The sequence below is a fragment of the Podarcis tiliguerta genome, assembly GCF_965153285.1.
Source record: "Podarcis tiliguerta genome assembly, chromosome: 1".
Taxonomy (NCBI): domain Eukaryota; kingdom Metazoa; phylum Chordata; class Lepidosauria; order Squamata; family Lacertidae; genus Podarcis; species Podarcis tiliguerta.
The window spans coordinates 27914900-27932976 of NC_139534.1; the positions used below are offsets into that span (position 1 = coordinate 27914900).

At 41.8% G+C, this 18077-nt stretch overlaps 1 protein-coding gene across 7 annotated transcripts in view; it reads left to right on the forward strand.

The window, feature by feature from the left end:
* STK39 (serine/threonine kinase 39) overlaps nt 1-18077 on the forward strand; it is a 109154-nt gene that overhangs the window by 44159 nt on the left and 46918 nt on the right. For all 7 annotated transcript variants that reach the window (XM_083409634.1, XM_083409630.1, XM_083409635.1 and 4 more), the window contains exons 2-10: nt 2492-2604; nt 3349-3457; nt 4420-4561; nt 5344-5399; nt 10090-10199; nt 10292-10393; nt 14051-14184; nt 17461-17509; nt 17634-17699. In XM_083409634.1, coding sequence (XP_083265760.1) covers nt 2590-2604; nt 3349-3457; nt 4420-4561; nt 5344-5399; nt 10090-10199; nt 10292-10393; nt 14051-14184; nt 17461-17509; nt 17634-17699 — 783 coding nt within the window. In that variant the 5' untranslated portion in view covers nt 2492-2589. The remainder of the gene's footprint in view (nt 1-2491; nt 2605-3348; nt 3458-4419; nt 4562-5343; nt 5400-10089; nt 10200-10291; nt 10394-14050; nt 14185-17460; nt 17510-17633; nt 17700-18077) is intronic.

Sequence of the window (18077 nt, forward strand, 5' to 3'; positions counted from 1 at the left end):
AGTACAGTTGTACCTTGGTCGTTCCGGAAGTCCATTTGACAACCAAGGCTCGGCTTCCAGTTGGCTGCAGGAATTTCCTGCACGCGATTGGGGGTTGCGGAAGCCTGTTGGACGTTTGGATTCCAAAGAACGTTCGCAAACCTGAACACTCACTCTCCGGTTTGCGGCATTCAGGAGCCAAAAAGTCCAATGCCAAGGCATTTGGGATCCAAGGCAGGACTGTACATTGCTCTGCCAAGATCCTTATTTTTGTGGGTCTTCTTCCTTGCCTGTTATATGTTTGTCCCCTAAGAGGACCAAGTGTTGCCAGCAGGACGATCCTGGTGTCTTAGCGCTTCCAAATTTATAATGCTAGCATCAGAAATATTTTATGCGAATATGAACTTAAGAAGAGCCCTGCTGGATCAGTGACCCATCTAGTCCAGCAACCTGTTCTCACAGCAGCCAATTAGATACCTATGGGATGTCTGCAAGCAGGAGCTGAGTGTGGCCACACTCTCCTCACCTGTGGTTTTGGGCAAGTGGCATTCAGAAGCAAACTTTCTCCAACAGTGGAGCCTTTGCTCCAGCAGTTTAATTTACATTGAAGTAAATTAATACCAGTGGGACTTCGGCAGTTAGGAGTTAGCACTGGGATCTACGAGGTATTCATAGCTGGGTGTCTGCAGTAAATTTTCTCCAGTATGCGAGCGGGGTGTGCTCTTGAGAGTGTTTGCCCATTTGCACTTTAATGGGTTTTTTAAAAAGAAAGAAAACAAAAAAGATCACAGGGTGAAAAAGGGTACAACCCGCTGGAGTGTGTATCAAAGCACTTGTTGCTACGTTGTGGTGTCGGTTTTGTCTGTGTATCTTGGTAATATAATTGAGTGGATATGCTGAGCTACAAGCTTTGTCTTCAAAGCGTGGCAGGGCGAAAATTGCATACAAAACATCCTACTTCTAAATAACTAAGCAAACATCAATTAACACAGAGACAATAACTTCCAGTCATGAGGTATTGTGTCAGTTCTGTTGTCCGATGGGAGGGAAGAGCACCCTATTATTCTGGATTAGGCACGTAACTGAATTCCCATTGTAAAGCTGCGTAACAAAAGGCTCTTTATGCCCACGTTGTGTTAGTTTAGGGCATGCCAGTTTTGCTGGCAGAATGAAACCTAGTGTTTGAGAAGGCCAATTGGGGTATCTCACAAGTGTGGTCTGTTCACTGAATTTGTAAAATGCAAAATAATGTGTTTTTTAAAAATAAAAAAGGGGATCTTAGCAGAAACATCAAGTTCTGATTCGTGAACCAAGCAAGGGTTACGTAAAGGAGTAACAGAGTTGTATGCTATTTTCAAAACTTGCTTATTCACAGAAGATACTCAAGTGCTTGCGAAGTATTCCTGTTTTGCAAATTACTAGCTCATCTCAAAGGAATCCACTCATCTTGAACCTGCCATAAAGGATGCTTGCTTCCATGACGGATTTAACCAAGGAGTGCACTGTTCTGCTAGCTTTGGGTCCTGAATTTTTTTATCCATCCAAAATATCACTTGGCAACCTTTGCACAAGGCTTCCATATTTCTGCACTCAGGCCAGCTTCTTACGCAATGTCTAGGGTTTCAAAGGGTGCATGTTCCCATTGGCCCTTTAGCATCTATTAAATAAACAAAAGAGCTCTTTTGCCTAATTGTCACCTCAGATGGTCCCAAATCTGAAACGTTTTTCCGTCAAGGTCGGCTTTATTCCCTAAGCTTTTTGTCTGCCATCAGTTGGGTAGGTAGGGGTGTCACTGAAACCACTGGCAAGAGAGTCCAGCGTATCTAATCAGACAAGCAGAAGTTGTGTAACTTGAAACTGAGCCCTCTTTTTTTTAGGTTCACCGAACCCTCTTTCCACAGAGCGGCTGGAAAGCTACGGGAGTTTAAAGCTTACCCAGCGAAGCTTGATCAGCGTGAACATTTTTCAGCTGAAGTGTGTTAACACACTCTCTTAGAAATTATTTTCAGATGTCTATTATTGTCACTGGGGTGCTTTAAAGAATACCCTGTTGACATCAGTGTAGCCTACATTTTCAGCCTGTAAAGGTTCTGAGTTACAACCTCCAACGCCTTAAAAAGTTGGAGGCAGGGTGGATAAAAACCAATGATTTTTTAATAAATAAATAAAGCAGATTTTTTTAAAATTTAAATTGGATTTTTAAAATAAAATGCTTTTGGAGGAAAAATCTTTCTAAAGATAGTTTTCTATTTAAGTTACATTATAGTTCAAAGGCTATTCATCAGGAAGTGAGGATTTGTTTTAAGTTTTTCATGTGTGCTAAAACTCAGTAAGTTTTAGTTAAATAAATTGTTTAAATTTCCTTAATAACAATTTAAACAATTTATTTAACTAAAACAATAACATTATAGCATATGTATCCATGTTTGTTGACTGATGTGGTTAAAACATTTTTATAAAAAAACACCAAAACTTAGGTAACTTTGAACCTCGTTTCTTCTGTCTCTCCCAGGTAGTGGTGCTACAGCTGTGGTCCAAGCAGCGCTATGCAAACCCAGGCAAGAACGCGTAGCAATAAAAAGGATCAACTTGGAAAAATGCCAGACCAGTATGGATGAACTGCTTGTAAGTTAAACTGAGTTGAAGGACATGTATATGTGTACATACTAGACTCCCTAACGTTTGAATGATGTTCATGAAAATCTAGTATTTCTATAACAATGAAAAACTCTTAAAGTTGCTGCCCACCCAGAATCCTTAATCAGGTAATGGAACCAATGGCCAGTTGGCATGTTTCACCTCTGTCTTTTTATAATTCAAGAAAGGTCATAGTCTGAAAATTCATATTTGGGTTCCAACATTTATTCAACTTGAGGGCTATAGCTTTCTGGCCCCCTTCCCGAATAATATTTGTGCACATAGGGAGATGTCCTGGGTTAGTTATATTCAGAGTAGACCCACTGAAATGAATGAATTTAAGTAAAGTTCATTACTTTCAGTGGGTCTACTCTAAGTATGACTAACATGGCAATCACCCATATAATCTTAGTCAAGGGTAGTCAGCGTGTTGCCTTCCAGATGTTTTTGGATATCCAGCATAGCCAAAGAACAGGGATGATGGGAGTTTTGGTCCAGCAACATCTGGAGGGCATGATGTTGGCTATCCCTGATCTGAGCCATATTTTCCCACTCTGAAAGCTGCAAGTATAAGTTGCTAGTTTTTAAAAGATGGCCATTCTGCAACATAACTTAAATTCCCTAGCTCTACAAAACAATGCCTCTCTTGGGTTTGAATAGCTGGAACATATTTTATAGAACATTTTTGTTTCCTTGCCAAAATACTATACTTGCATTTTGCATTACTTATAGAAAGAAATTCAAGCCATGAGTCAATGCAACCATCCCAACATAGTTACATATTATACGTCTTTTGTGGTCAAGGATGAGCTCTGGTTGGTTATGAAACTGCTAAGTGGAGGTAAGTCTCTGTAGTTTATCTAAATTGATGCAGTGAGATAATGAGATTAACTTTAGCTAATCAAATCTGTGATCGTGAGCACCTAAATCAGTGTTTCCCAAACTTGGGTCTCCAACTGTTTCTGGACTACAATCCCCATCATACCTAGCTAGCAAAACCAGCAGTCGGGGATGATGGGAATTGTAGTCCAAAACCAGCTAGAGACCCAAGTTTGGAAAACACTGACCTAAATAGTGTGTTGAATTTCTTTATCTCTTTCTGTCCCCTCCCCCTCCTCCGCTTCAAGGCTGCTTTTATAGTAGCATAGCTCATTATCTAAAAATATTCAATAAATCCACAACAGTATTAACAATTTGGTATGTGTGGTGTAAATTTTTAAAGCTGTGCAAATAGTTTTCTTTAGAAATAGGCTGCATGTTGCTACACTGACCTGTAAGAGTGGGTGTGTGTGTGTGTGTGAGAGAGAGAGAGAGAGTGAGAGAGAGAGAGAGAGAGAGAGAGAGAAAGTTTTTTCATTTGTGAAAAGCAACACATTTTGGGATAATTTTGGGGAACGAGTCCTGAGAAAATGAGGCAGAAGTGTTCCCTGCTGCAGAGTGACGGCAGCGCTAAAGCCCTTATTCATGTCTTAATCTCCTACTCAGTATATCATTTGGCTCAGATCACTCCCCAGGAAGAGAGAGGGCCCTAGTTTTTAAGGGTTGTGGTGGCATATGCTCATGTTTGTGTTCGGAACTGGAGAAAAAGCATTTGGCCCACCTGAAAGCACAACCTCTATACTAAAAATGTTAATGGGGTGACATTCAGCAAAGGTCTACTTGTTGGAGGTCTTTGTATGTATGTCAAGGCTGAGTTGAAAACGAAATGCTAAAGTATACATCATTAAGCTTGAATTGCAAGGTGACTTCCTAAAAAGAAAATTTCTCTTTTTATTCCATTATATGTATATGTATAAAATCTAGGCTCCATGCTGGACATCATAAAGTATGTGGTCAACAGAGGAGAGCACAAGAGTGGCGTCCTTGAAGAATCAATAATAGCAACAATTCTTAAAGAGGTTTTGGAAGGCTTAGATTATCTACACAGGAACGGACAGATTCACAGGTAAAAAAAGCTAATGCGCCATGTGTATTAGTGCAATTTCTCTTCCATGATTTTCTAAAACGGCATTTACACACCCTTAATTGTTAGCATTTCTAAGCGGTAAAAACAAACCATATAGAGAATAAAACAATGAAAAAATTGCCATGAAACAAGATGAATAAAAAACACTGAAATGCAAGCTGAAGTAAGAAAGTCTTTGTCATATACGTGAAGTCCAGCCAGGAGAGTGTCTGTTGAACCACATGTTTCAGACCACAACACTGAATTGTGCCTCCTTCTATTTGATTGGTGTCCAGAATTTGATGCTGAGAGGAACAGAGAAGGAAGAAAAAAATGTGTGGCTGGGAGTACTGATGCTTCCTGGTTTCCACTTGGGTTCTCTTCCTATGTCACCTCATCTAAAGAAATTAAATTGTTGGTGGAATCTTCAACCTGCTCCAACCCTTTATTTGCTATAGTAGAGTGGGAGCAGTTTGAAGGACATAGCAGGTTGAAATGTGGGGGGAACTTTATATCCCGTGATCCGCAGCACTGCAGAGACTTCCAGCTCGGCATGTGATTTAAAAGATAAGCTTTCAAGTGCGTGGAATAATACCCGTTTTTCGCAATCTTGTTTTAAAAGTGGCAATTTCAGTATTAACGAGAAGATCATATAATCACTGCGTTTTGAGTAGCTTTTAATTTATCCTGTGGCATGTTTCTCAACAAAAAAAATTCCGTCGAGTGTGATCATATTCTCGTTTACTTGAACTGAAATGACTCCTATTCATCCATTTTTATAGGGATTTAAAAGCTGGTAATATTCTTCTGGGGGAAGATGGCTCGGTACAAATAGCAGGTAATAATCATGATCATCAAAGCTTCAAAATGTGTATGGAGAATCTGAAATGTGCTAAGAGACCCAATTGAAGTTTTAACCTTTTTAAAATGTTACCATGTTGAAGAGCCCTGGTCTTCATTGATGACGAGCCATAGGCTGAAGCACCCACTGTGCGCTTAGAAAATGTTTGTGTGGGTTGTGAGGTTTAATCCCTGCAAGGCATGAAGCTAATGTCAGAGCATTGGTTAAGAGTGGGAGCTGGCGAGTTCTCAGTTCAAATTTCAACCCTCACAGGACCTTACTTAGAAAGCCTTAGGCAAGCCGTTGCTACGTCTTCCTTCTGCAAAACTTTATTTTTAAGATACAGTGGTACCTCGGGTTAAGAACTTAATTCGTTCCGGAGGTCCGTTCTTAACCTGAAACTGTTCTTAACCTGAAGCACTACTTTAGCTAATGGGGCCTCCCGCTGCCGCCGCACAATTTCTGTTCTCATCCTGAAGCAAAGTTCTTAACCGGAGGTAATATTTCTGGGTTAGCGGAGTCTGTAACCTGAAGCATATGTAACCTGAAGCGTATGTAACCCGAGGTACCACTGTACAAACAGAGAGGTGATGGATAGAAAAGGGAGACCTGGGTGGAAGACGGGTCAGAGTGGGTTTTCCTCAGGGTGTGAGGCTGAGGAGGAGGGAAGCTTCTTCAGGTGAGAGCAGAGATGACACACTTCTTGGCATGTGGATTGAAGATTAAGGTATAATATTATGATTATTTTTAGTGTTATCCTCAATGTTTGTTATTTCTCTGTTTCTTTTCTTCCCTTTCTTTTCTAGTTCTTTTCTCTTTCGTTTCCTTTTTAAATTTTATTTGTTCTAGGTATTATTTCACTGTATTGTGAAAACTTTAATAAAATCTTTTGGGGGGAGGAACCAAACAATAGTGGGTAGTATTGACAGTTTATTTTTTAAAAATGACCGATATATCATAGTAAAGTGATTTTTTATGTACAAAATACTATGTAAGCAGAAGGATGTCCCTTTAAAAAACCATGGTCCATTGTTCTAACAAGTGCGGGGGGGGGGGGGATCAAAATCTTTTCCTTGGCCTTTTATCAAAATAGCAAGGAGACATAAATTGACAAGGCTGGAAATTTTAATTTTGTACCTCTTTTGTAGTTACTTGATGAAAGATTTTCATGAAGCTAATTCATTGTGGTCACTGATCCATCTCATGACCAGTGTTCCACAGTAAGGACAGTTTTGTATACTTTAAGCTTACATCTTGGCACAGTGCTTAGGTCTTAACAGTTGCACTAACACAGTTACGTGACTTTTGAAAAAACAAAAAAACATGCTCTTCATGTATTTGCATAGTTTTACTTTGCTAGACAGGCAGAGTTGTAAAGAGCTTTTGGCAAGCTGCTGAAACCCCACCTCCAGAACAATGGAAATCTTGTTGCTAGCATTTTGACCCCAGGCGCTGGGCCTTCAGCAGGTGTTGATCAACAACTTAGGGCCTCCCCCCCCCCCCATATCCATTGGTATTGGTATGGTTTCTGGGCACAGGGGACAGTCGTACCTTGGATCCCAAACGCCCTGGAACTCAGACGTTTTGGCTCTCAAAAGCCGCAAACCTGGGAAGTGAGAATGGACTTCCGGAACAGATTCCGTTCAGCTTCCAAGGTACGACATCGTATTGATACATCGCTCAGGACTGGTTTGAGGGCCAGAGCTCGATGGCGCCATCACCCAGTGGTATATCATGCGTGAAACCGCTTCCGAGCCCCTCCGACACCAGTACCTGGAGTGCCGAAGGAAACCCAATTTACAGTTGGGTGCTGGCAGCGGCGGTTTCACTCACAATATACTGCCAGGTGAAGGTGCCATCGTGCTTTGGCCTCAAACCGCAGAGGGAGGTACCAGCTACATTGGTGAGGCACTGGGGCCGATGCTGCTTGTTCCTGCCTCAGGGGAGCAGTTTAACAAATAATAATAATAATTATTATTTATTATTCCCCACCCATCTGGCTGGGCTTCCCCAGCCACTGTGGGCAGCTTCCAACAAAATATAAAATAATAATAATAATAATAATAATAATAATAATAATAATTAATATATAAAATACTACAGTAATGCATCAAACATTAATAGCTTCCCTAAGCAGGGCTGCCTTCAGATGTCTTCTAAAAGTGTGGTAGTTATTGTTCTCTTTGACATCTGGTGGGAGGGCATTCCATAGGGTGGGTGCCACTACTGAGAAGGCCCTCTGCCTGGTTCCCTGTAACTTGGCTTCTCGCAGTGAGGGAACCGCCAGAAGGCCCTCGGCGCTGGACCTCTGGCTTGCATGACCCTGAGAGGCATTGGGGCTCGTTCAGCTGGGGGACAGGAGGCTTCCCCACACCCCAAGTTGAGGGGGTTCAACAAAGCTCTGAAGCTCCTCCAGACTGGGCAATGTATTTCCGCTTCTTCTTCCCACCTTAGGAGACATTGTGATATATTAGCATATCGCAGTATTTAGCTGCTGATATATCACAATGTTGAAAACCAGGTATCACCCAGCCCTAGTTGCTGTATTTTCCAGATTTTTCCGGCATGCTGCCTCATAACGTCGCCTTTGTTTAGCAAGTACTCCAGAATAAGGCACGCAGAAAACTGCTTTTCCTTCTACCGTGAAAAATCTGACATGTGAAAGATCCGTAACGGATCCTCAATATTTTCATTTGTATGGCATGTGTACAAACAACATTCTGGTTTGTGTGCAGAAGGGTTTGATGAGCGTGGTTTAGGAGATACCTTTTTCTTGCCGCTTCTCTCTGACTGGCGTGAGCTGTCAGTTTGCATGATTACTTCATAGGACAGAGATGGCAGATACAGAGACAGTGGTACCGAGTCAAAGTATTGTCCATGACTGCAGTCATTTGCCACAGCTCAGGCAGACATGTATATCCCCTTTGGATTTCCTATATTCCCATGATACTAGATTTCCAGAATACTAGGCATTAAATCAGGCACTCCCAGACTCGGCCCTCCATATGTTTTGGGACTACAATTCCCATCATCCCTGACCACTGGTCCTGTTAGCTAGACATGATGGGAGTTGTAGTCCCAAAATATTTGGAGGTCCAGGTTTGAGGTGCCTGCATTAAATAATAGTAATAAAGAGCTATCCACATGCTCTTAATTCTAACACCTACTGGCCGAAATAAAACAAAGTCTTTCCTTTTCCCATGTAACCCCCTATATTTTATTTCTTTTTCTATGTTCACAGACATTTGTGTGTGGTAATAACTGTATTAGTCCAGAACATGGGAGCCAACTCCTAGGGGCTGAGGTACCTTGCCCCCACCTCAAAAATATTTGAGGGAACGGGGGCCCCCAAGTTGATGGGCATTGACATTCAGATGGGGTGTGTGTCGCGTCCTGTGATTGATTATGTGGGGCTTAACTTGCCCGTCCAATTATTTTATTCAAGTTGGCACCCTGGCTCACAATAATTCTGGGAACTTGTTTGTGGGGGTTATTGACACCTTACCAGCATTGGGAAAGTGTTGGTGACAACCTCTTAAATTAATCCGTAATGACTTTATTGGTGAAAGCGATGTTTGCGGTGGTCTGCTTGTCTACCACAACACTCCGTATTGTTTAATCAAGTCTTTGTTTTCCTCCCTCTTGAACTCTTGCTATTTAATATCAGGAGCAAGAACAGAGGGCTTGTCTTTAGTAAAAAATCAGAATGCCACTACTTTAAGGTGCTGTAATTTTATTCCAGGGACCAGTGAATTTGAACTGGCTGCATAAGGAGGGGCAGACGAAACAGATGCTGATAAAGGTTTCTCTGCGCTCAGGAAAAGCGAGCTGCTGTTGTTCCTTTGATCAATGTCTCACAAAGAGCATCTTGATCAAGTGGCTCTTTATTTTTCTGGAGGGTTGCATTTTTTTCCTTCCTTCATCGTATGCTAGAAAAACTCTTTTGCTCTCCTGCTGTTGTGGATATCTTTGGAGAAAGCAAGGCAATTCAGACAAAAAAGGCAAGCATGTGGCTTTGAGGATGTGGTACACCCTTGAGCACAGAACTTTAAAAAACCCCTTCAAAATAAGAACGGTTCCCTCGTTGTGGGCTTCCCATAAACACCTGCCTAGCCATTATAGGAAATAGCCCTTGTCGTCCAAAATTCTTTGGTCTGTTCAAGCAGCAGGACTGCTTTTATTAATTGCCTCTTTATTTACACCCACACTTAGCATCTTAATCACTTTCTCCCACAGCCCTCACATGACTGTTTAAAATTCTCCCTCTGATCTTGCAACTTCCAAAGTTACTTGAAGCAGAATATGAAATAACTGTGCAAGCAGCTCTCTGTTGAAACTTTGATGCATAGCTAAAAATAACGCTCTTTAAATTCTCAATGGAGCGTGTGGAAAACTGACCCAGAATGGTGCTTTGGAAGCAATAGACCTCTTGTTCATGTCCATGGGTATTGCATGCCTTAATACATAAGGACAAATATTATTTAAAGGTATGATTCACGAGGGGGAGAGGCGTCTATGCAGTTTATAGAAGTGTTATTGTTACACCTACTGAGAAAACATTTAACTTCACAGCTTCATTTAAATAGGCGTTTCATATTTTATGTAGGAATCCAAGTGGAAATAGCATAGTTACCTCAGTATAAGCTAATCAAACACTAAAAGGGTTTCCTGTCTCTTCTATTCCTAGACTTTGGCGTTAGCGCATTTTTAGCCACAGGAGGAGACGTTACTCGGAACAAAGTGAGAAAGACATTTGTTGGTACTCCATGTTGGATGGCCCCTGAAGTCATGGAACAGGTACCTGTGTGATAGACCATTCTCCTGGCCTTCCTCGAGTTCAGCATCTCGGCGCTAAACTAACCTGTCTGTCTTATGTTTCCATGCAATAGGTGAGAGGCTATGACTTCAAGGCTGATATTTGGAGCTTTGGAATAACAGCCATTGAATTAGCAACAGGAGCTGCGCCTTACCACAAATATCCTCCGATGAAAGTAAATACAGTTCTGAAAATAAGAATGAAGTCTAATTTTGTATAAAAAGTAGCATTGCATAGATGGCACTGTTGTGATCCCCCCCCCAATTTTGTTCCCCGCTAAAAGTATGAAAAGGACGCGGGTGGCGCTGTGGGTAAAAGCCTCAGCGCCTAGGGCTTGCCGATCGAAAGGTCGGCGGTTCGAATCCCCGCGGCGGGGTGCGCTCCCGTTGCTCGGTCCCAGCGCCTGCCAACCTAGCAGTTCGAAAGCACCCCCGGGTGCAAGTAGATAAATAGGGACCGCTTACCAGCGGGAAGGTAAATGGCGTTTCCGTGTGCTGCACTGGCTCGCCAGATGCAGCTTTGGCACGCTGGCCATGTGACCCGGAAGTGTCTCCGGACAGCGCTGGCCCTTGGCCTCTTGAGTGAGATGGGCACACAACCCTAGAGTCTGTCAAGACTGGCCCGTACGGGCAGGGGTACCTTTACCTTTACCTTAAAAGTATGAAGTGATGTTGCAAAGGGGTTTGTGTGCGCCATCTTGGAACTTTGATGGTGGGCTTACCAGATGAGACACCTAAGGGTGTTATCCTCCTCTTTCAATGTGACAAAAAAGGTCCTCAGCAGTCCAGTGGTGTTCTCTTCTGTTTTGGTACAGATTGCCCAATGGAAACCATGCAGCACTATTCCCAGGAGCGTTCTTGGGAGCAACACTCCATTGTGATGGACTGTTGTTCCTGTGAAGCCTTCTTTCCCAGTTTAGGAGGGAATGCGACTGGCATGCTGAGGGCAGCCTAGCTTCCTGTTTTGAAACAGCAGTGAAGCACTTTTTTCGTAATTAAAAAAAGAGAGAAACTCAAGCCAGGTCACCCAGATTTCTGAGAATATGCCAATATGTCTCTCTCTCTCTCTCCCGCCTCCCACATTTCATGGAGTAGCACAGGCATCCCCTCCAGCTGTTTTGGGACTACAATTCCCATCATCCCTGACCACTGGTCCTGTTAGCTAGGGATGATGGGAGTTGTAGTCCCAAAACAGCCAGAGGGCCGAGTTTGGGGGTGCCTGGAGTAAGCAAGTTGTCCCATGGAATGAAAGCAGGATGTCATTCTGTGGTGAATTGTCAACACAGTTTTATGATACGATACAGTAAAATCCATAAAACCCAATTATTAAAACCAAATCAAAACAATAGGGTGGGTTAGGAACCGTGAGAAAAGTAGGCACCGGAGCTTTCTAGCTTGTTTTCTCTAAGGTGACTAACATAAGCTTCTTTCTGAAAAAGGATTGCCAGAATAACACGCAACAGTGGCCTGTGTTGAATCCCTTGTGTGCTTAAAAGAAATCTTGTCAAGCTACCAAGTAAAATACCAGCCCTTCCTGAGCAAATCCGAAAATGTGAAGGTTGAGATATGCATTGCAAGATTGAACGGCATTGCTAGTTATTGTTGTTTGGGATTTGTATGAGTGCCAGGTGTACTGATGTGCCAACTTGATGTTTGTTTTGATTCAGGGGTCTGTTAAACATGCGTAAGTGCGTACACATGCACACACGCACTATCGCTAAGACGGCCAAAAAGGTCTGAGCAAACAGATCCGAACATTGAAAATGTCTTATAGTCAATGTCTGCATAGCAGCTTCCTCCTAGGCTGTTGACTTGCTGAAGTCCTTCTCCTTCCTTCTTCCTTCCCTGTATCCTTTTCCCAAAGGATGTGCCAACATCAGTGATGCCAATTGCACAGCCAGTGCTAATATTGTCCCCCCCGCTCCCCCCCCCCCCATTTTTTACTCTTTCGGTCCATGGGACTGACTGAGAATGACAAGCTTATATCAACTCGGTGCAAGCATCTTTAAGGTGTAGGTGCTTGCATGCATCTGTAAATGCTCAAATGTGAATCTTTGTGGCCTTCTAATCATAAAATTTGCATATATGAAGTAATTTTTTGAGGAATTTAAAGTATTGAGTCATGTATGAATTATGTGTTAATTAAAATTATAATGCATAGGATATATATTAATCTTGCCAGTTGTAGGAATCGGGAATCTGTTCTAGGTTTCTGCTTGAAGTATTGTTGGTAATTTATACTGGGGGTGATGGACCATAGCCTAAAAAAGAAAGTGGATGACAGATACAACTTATGTTCCTTCATTATTTCACGCAATACAGAAAGAATAAGGCTGGAGTCTATGAGGCAAAGACCCCCAGAAATACCCAAACATATGTTAGGGTCATAAGTGAATTTTATTTAGGAACATAAAAGGGGCTATGAACTTACAGAAAGTGAATGCCATATTTATATAATGACATAAGAATAGTTGCCATAATATGAACGTGTATATTTTGCAGTGGCTATTTAGATGTCCTGCACACTAGTCTTAAAAGAATGGCAACCCATAGGACAAGTTTGAACAAGCTCACTCTCCTTGGCCGTGTCTGTCACAGGGCTGGAAAAACACTGCAAATTCCTAGGATCCAGTTTCACATATTCAGAAACTAACCCTTAACAGAGCTGAATATAGCAGTGTAAATTCCTAACCAAACAGGCTTAAACTTTTCGGTGCCTAAGAAACCAGATACCTGGTATGTTTTTGGTCCTGGTGTTGCAACTTCCGTGACTCTTGGCTCAGTGCTATGCTATTAAAGTGGATGACCTCTGGCCCCTCAGTTTGATAGTAACAAGAGCAGACAGACGTTTTGAAGATGGCAGTGCCCGGTTTCGTTTTGATCTCGAAAAGAGCCCGTTAGCAAGAGTATTGTGCAAAGCCCTTAAAGGCGCCAGTTCGTAGGCTCATGACACAACTTGCATGAGCCTACAGAGTGCATCCGACCAAATTAGGAAAGTACACATGGCTGGGGTCTAACTGGACACTACAGTGTGTCCTGCAGCCGTGTAAGGTCAAAGGGCAGAATATTGGTCCTGGCAAAAAAGATCCAGTGCTTGGGCCCCCAGAACCACCTCCTATAGTGGGGTAGCATAGCTGACAATAATGCCAATATATTTTACACCTAGCAACCAATGTGCCCCTTGGGTTTCAGATAGTACATGGGTAAAGGTAAAGGGACCCCTGACCATTAGGTCCAGTCGCGGACGACTCTGGGGTTGCGGTGCTCATCTCGCTTTACTGGCCGAGGGAGCTGGCATACAGCTTCCGGGTCATGAGGCCAGCAGGACTAAGCCGCTTCTGGCAAACCAGAGCAACGCACGGAAACGCCGTTTACCTTCCCGCCTGAGCGGTACCTATTTATCTACTTGCACTTTGACGTGCTTTCGAACTGCTAGGTTGGCAGGAGCAGGGACCGAGCAATGGGAGCTCACCCCGCCGTGGGGATTCGAACCGCCGTCCTTCTGATTGGCAAGTCCTAGGCTCTGTGGTTTAATCCACAGCGCCACCCTCGTCCCTAGTACATGGGTAGACGAGCCTAAAAAGCCTGGCACACAAATTTTCATGGCTGTATAGCGGCTGCAGTGGCTCATTTTCCAGAAGTAATGTATTTAGTTTTACTCCGGAAGTGTATACTTGATTCTGGCCAAATGAGGCCTCCTAGGAGAGTTAACGCTAAATACAAGACTCCCATCATAATTTGATTTGCCTTTCATAACTGCTATCATGACATAGTGTTTGTTTTAACCTGTTTGTCTGATACTGTTTCTCTTGTCGCCTTTGGTTTTAAAATAGGTATTAATGTTGACATTGCAAAATGACCCTCCAACGTTGGAAACGGGTGTGGAAGATAAAGAAATGACAAAAAAGTACGGCAAGTCCTTTAGAAAATTAATTTCGCTGTGTCTTCAGAAAGACCCTTCGAAAAGGTATGTCTCTTTAAAAGAAAAATAAAAGGGAGGTGGGAGGGCTAGAGTTTGCTGAAAATTATGCAAAGCTTCTCTGGAGTAAGGGAGAGAATAACTTTAAACCGCCTTGTTTAACAGGGTTTCTTTTGTTTAAAGGTCCATCTGAAATATATTGGGCATTGTGTTGGGTTATAAAGATGCCATTTTCAGCATACTTGAGAATTTGTTTCCGAGAACTTCAGGCTGTAGGAACATTGGCTATGAAGACTGTATGCAGTATTTTTGCATTGTGAAGCCATCTTTCCTTTTCTTTCTTTCTTTTCATCATTTTGAGTCTTGCTTTGAATAACTCAGTAATTTTTTGAGATGTTATTCTGAAAAAAGAGAGAGAGAACGCATGCGCGAGAGCAATCTAAGATTTTGAACAACCCAGGGCTTCAGATAACCACCCGCCTGTTTCAGTCACCTTACCCAGTCCGCAAAAGCAAGCCCCCACCTCAAAAACATTTTTCTTCTCTTTTAGGTGGCAGTGATAGTAGCAAAGGTGCTTGGTTTGAGGGGACAAATACCCCCCTTACCTCTGTCCCTCACAGTTCCCTGACCTGCTGGATAATAGCACCCATCCAGGGCTGGGTACCATGTAGTTCTCACAGAGATTGCTATGATTGTTTGGCCATCTAGTTGGGGGAAGGTGATTGGGGCAAGCAGGGTGGAGGAAGCTGGGAATTAATATTTGAGCCAGAAAAGTTTTGGGGGCTTTAAAAGCCCCCCTCTTACTTTTTTGGGTACTTTTTGTATTTTTATGTTGTGAACCTCCCTGTGATCTTTGGATGAAGGGCAGTATATATGTTCTGAACCTGGCTTTGAACAAATTCACCAGCATCATTGTTATTATTAATTAAACGTGTATCCCTCTCTTTCTCCTGTGGTAGACACATCCACAACAAACATGTATTTTTTAAAAAAACAAACAAAAATAAATCTAAAACAGTTTAAAGCGCTCCAAAAAACAGTTTCAGTTAAAAACGGCCAAAACAATTAACAAAAACCTTTTCTCATCCAGTGATCTTAGGGTTGCCAGGGAGTTTAACTTATGTAAGGAATGTAGCTATAATGTGTTTGCATTTCTTAAAATCAAGACATAAAAGAAATTTCAGTAGTTCATTGCCAGTGATCTTACTTGGGTTAATTGCAAATAAAAACGGTGAAACAAGCCACATGCCCATTCTGTTTGTTTGTTTGTTCCAGTTCAAATGGAGCAGTTGTGATCATAACTGAGAAATTTGGAGTTGCGAATGTCTGCTATAAGTTAGCCTTTTGAATTCTCCAAGAGTCCCTGATTTTCTTCCCTTCTGCATCCTGTCTTCAAATTCTTTGGCCTTCCACTGTCTCTCTTATTAATTTCTTATTAATTCTCAATCCCCAGGGCATGTGCTTTGAAAGCAAAGGTTTGCCACTTGGCAGCAGATAGAAATGTGTTTAGTTATTCTGTCTGGAATGCTCCAGACAACTCATTTCTACTAAGCTGCTAACTGTGCACAAATGGCCTACTGTTTCATTGTTGGAATAAAATTAAGCAGATGAGCAGTTATCTCCTGGGAAAAGGCATCAGGACTATCCATCTTTGAAAATAATGATAATAATATTACAAGTTTAATATTTTTGTTTTGCACAAGTTGTGGTTTTTCCTTAAAGTAGCTTGATGAATATATTTAGCATCTGGCATCCCACAATATGCCAACTCTTGCTGCAAAAGGTTCCTGTTTTCATTTTGATTAACGGCAATATAGAAGTCCTATAGCCCCCGCCCTGGCTGCAGATTGAGAACTGATCTAGAACTTCCTTCCATACCTGATTGCAAAGAGTGTTTGCTGTAGCTGTGGACTATTGCTGTGGATACAGAGCAAAGGTGAAACCGGACTGGTATAAGGTAGAACCAGTCCTGTTTCACACAATATGTGCTTATGGGCAGTGAATACACACGCAAAAGAAGGGGTATATGAAGAGAAACATGTGTATTGGTTCAATGAAAGGAATTGGCTAAATGTAAGGTTTCTCAGGTGATTTGATATCAAGGTTTTTTCCTTATTTTTTTATTTTTATTTTTACTTCAGATTTGTGTAAAAGTGAAGTACAGCTGCTTTTTGAACCCACATTTTATTGGTTTTCTCAGTGTTTGCAGAACAGTTATTGCTATTCAGAGCTGCTCCCACCCTCTTGCCCACACATTCTAGAGGATCACTGCATTGGGCGCTGCGCTGCAGATCAGAGGAATCAGAGAGTGCAGTGATGGGAGACCTCAAGCATGGTTAGGCCTTACCAGATGTTGCCAGTGGTGTCATTTTCCCATTAGCAGCCAAGATCACTATACATGAGAGCTTTCACTATTTCTGGCTGTAGTTGCTGAGCCACCAAAGTGGCTTTTATCTCTTTGGGTTGCTTTGTGAGAGGCACCTCGAATTTCTAGTCGGTTATTTCTAGATTATAACTAACAGTTTTTAAAGTATTCAAGGTGAGATGAGCCAAATGAGATTTATTAGTGCCCTCGGCCACAACCTCGAATGCTGCTGTTTATTCAGGCATGTTTAGAAGGCCTTATCTTTTTATGTATCATTTCTTAGGGGTATTTTCTTTTGCTGCCTATGTTGATCTGCTGAAGACACAATGTTTGCACTTCCCCAGTAACTATTTGCCTTTAAATTTTTAATTTTTTAAAAAATATTGTCAGCCAACTTCAGTTTGCAAAATAAGGACTGTTTATACTGCCCCCCTCTCCCCCCCTTAAAGTATCTGTTCTTCCCTACCTAAAACAGCAAGTTGGGTTAAAATTCAAGGCAATATTTGGGTACCAAAGGACTAATAATGTATGTTTTAATAAACAATTGGAACAGATTCTCAATCCTTTTGTAATGAACTTGTTGAAAGCAGCTTTTTGAGCTATGAGGTAAACTAGAAAACGTGAGTTTCTAGACTGTGTGGCATCTTTGCATTTTTAATCACATGTAGATTACAACTGTAATTGACTTTTAAAAAAAGTCATACATTTTGAAAGCTTATGTGCCCCCCCCCCTCTCTGTGTGTGTACACACGTGTGCCCTGAATGGTACTCGCAATACCATTCTGAATACCTGTCTCAAAAAATATGTTTAAATCACTGGAAGTTTAATGTTGGATTTTTGAACGACAGCTGTCACTGCTGAATACATTAAATCCTGTGTACTGAGTAGTGTTTTGAACTGTATATATTAGGAAATAGTTTTGTGTTTATGCTCTAACCTAACTTTTAATCTCTTTCAGGCCTACAGCAGCAGAACTTTTAAAATGCAAATTCTTCCAGAAAGCAAAGGTAAAAATAATTAATGCCACAAGTAAACTGACCCTGTCTTAATATCAGTTGATTATTTATTTATTTATAATTTTACTTTCTCGGGGCTGCCCGGCCTTAATTATAAGCATGTTTTGCTTTGCAGACTAGAGAATACTTGATTGAAAAACTGCTTACAAAGACACCTGACATAGGACAAAGAGCCAAAAAGGTAAGGATTCTCACAACTTTTATTCCCTAAAGTGTAAGCCTCTTTGTTGGGGTGTGGCAGTAATTGCTTTGGACTGCCAGGGGATCTCAAGTTGGCCTGCAAGGCAATCTCTCCCCAAACCATGCCCACCTGTCCATTCAGGGTTCAATCCTGCTGGGATCTTCTTCACTTTCAAGTTAATGTGTATCAGCCCTCCAAGGCGCAGTGGCTGTCCACTGTAATTATTTAATGTTGGATATTCAACTTCAGTTGGCAAAACAGAGTCTATAGCTGAGTGACTTCTGTTGCATTACTTGACCAAATACATGTTAATATGATTAAAGCCTGGAGCTGATACTGTACTACTCTATTATTCTTAGATATTGAAAGCCAATTTCC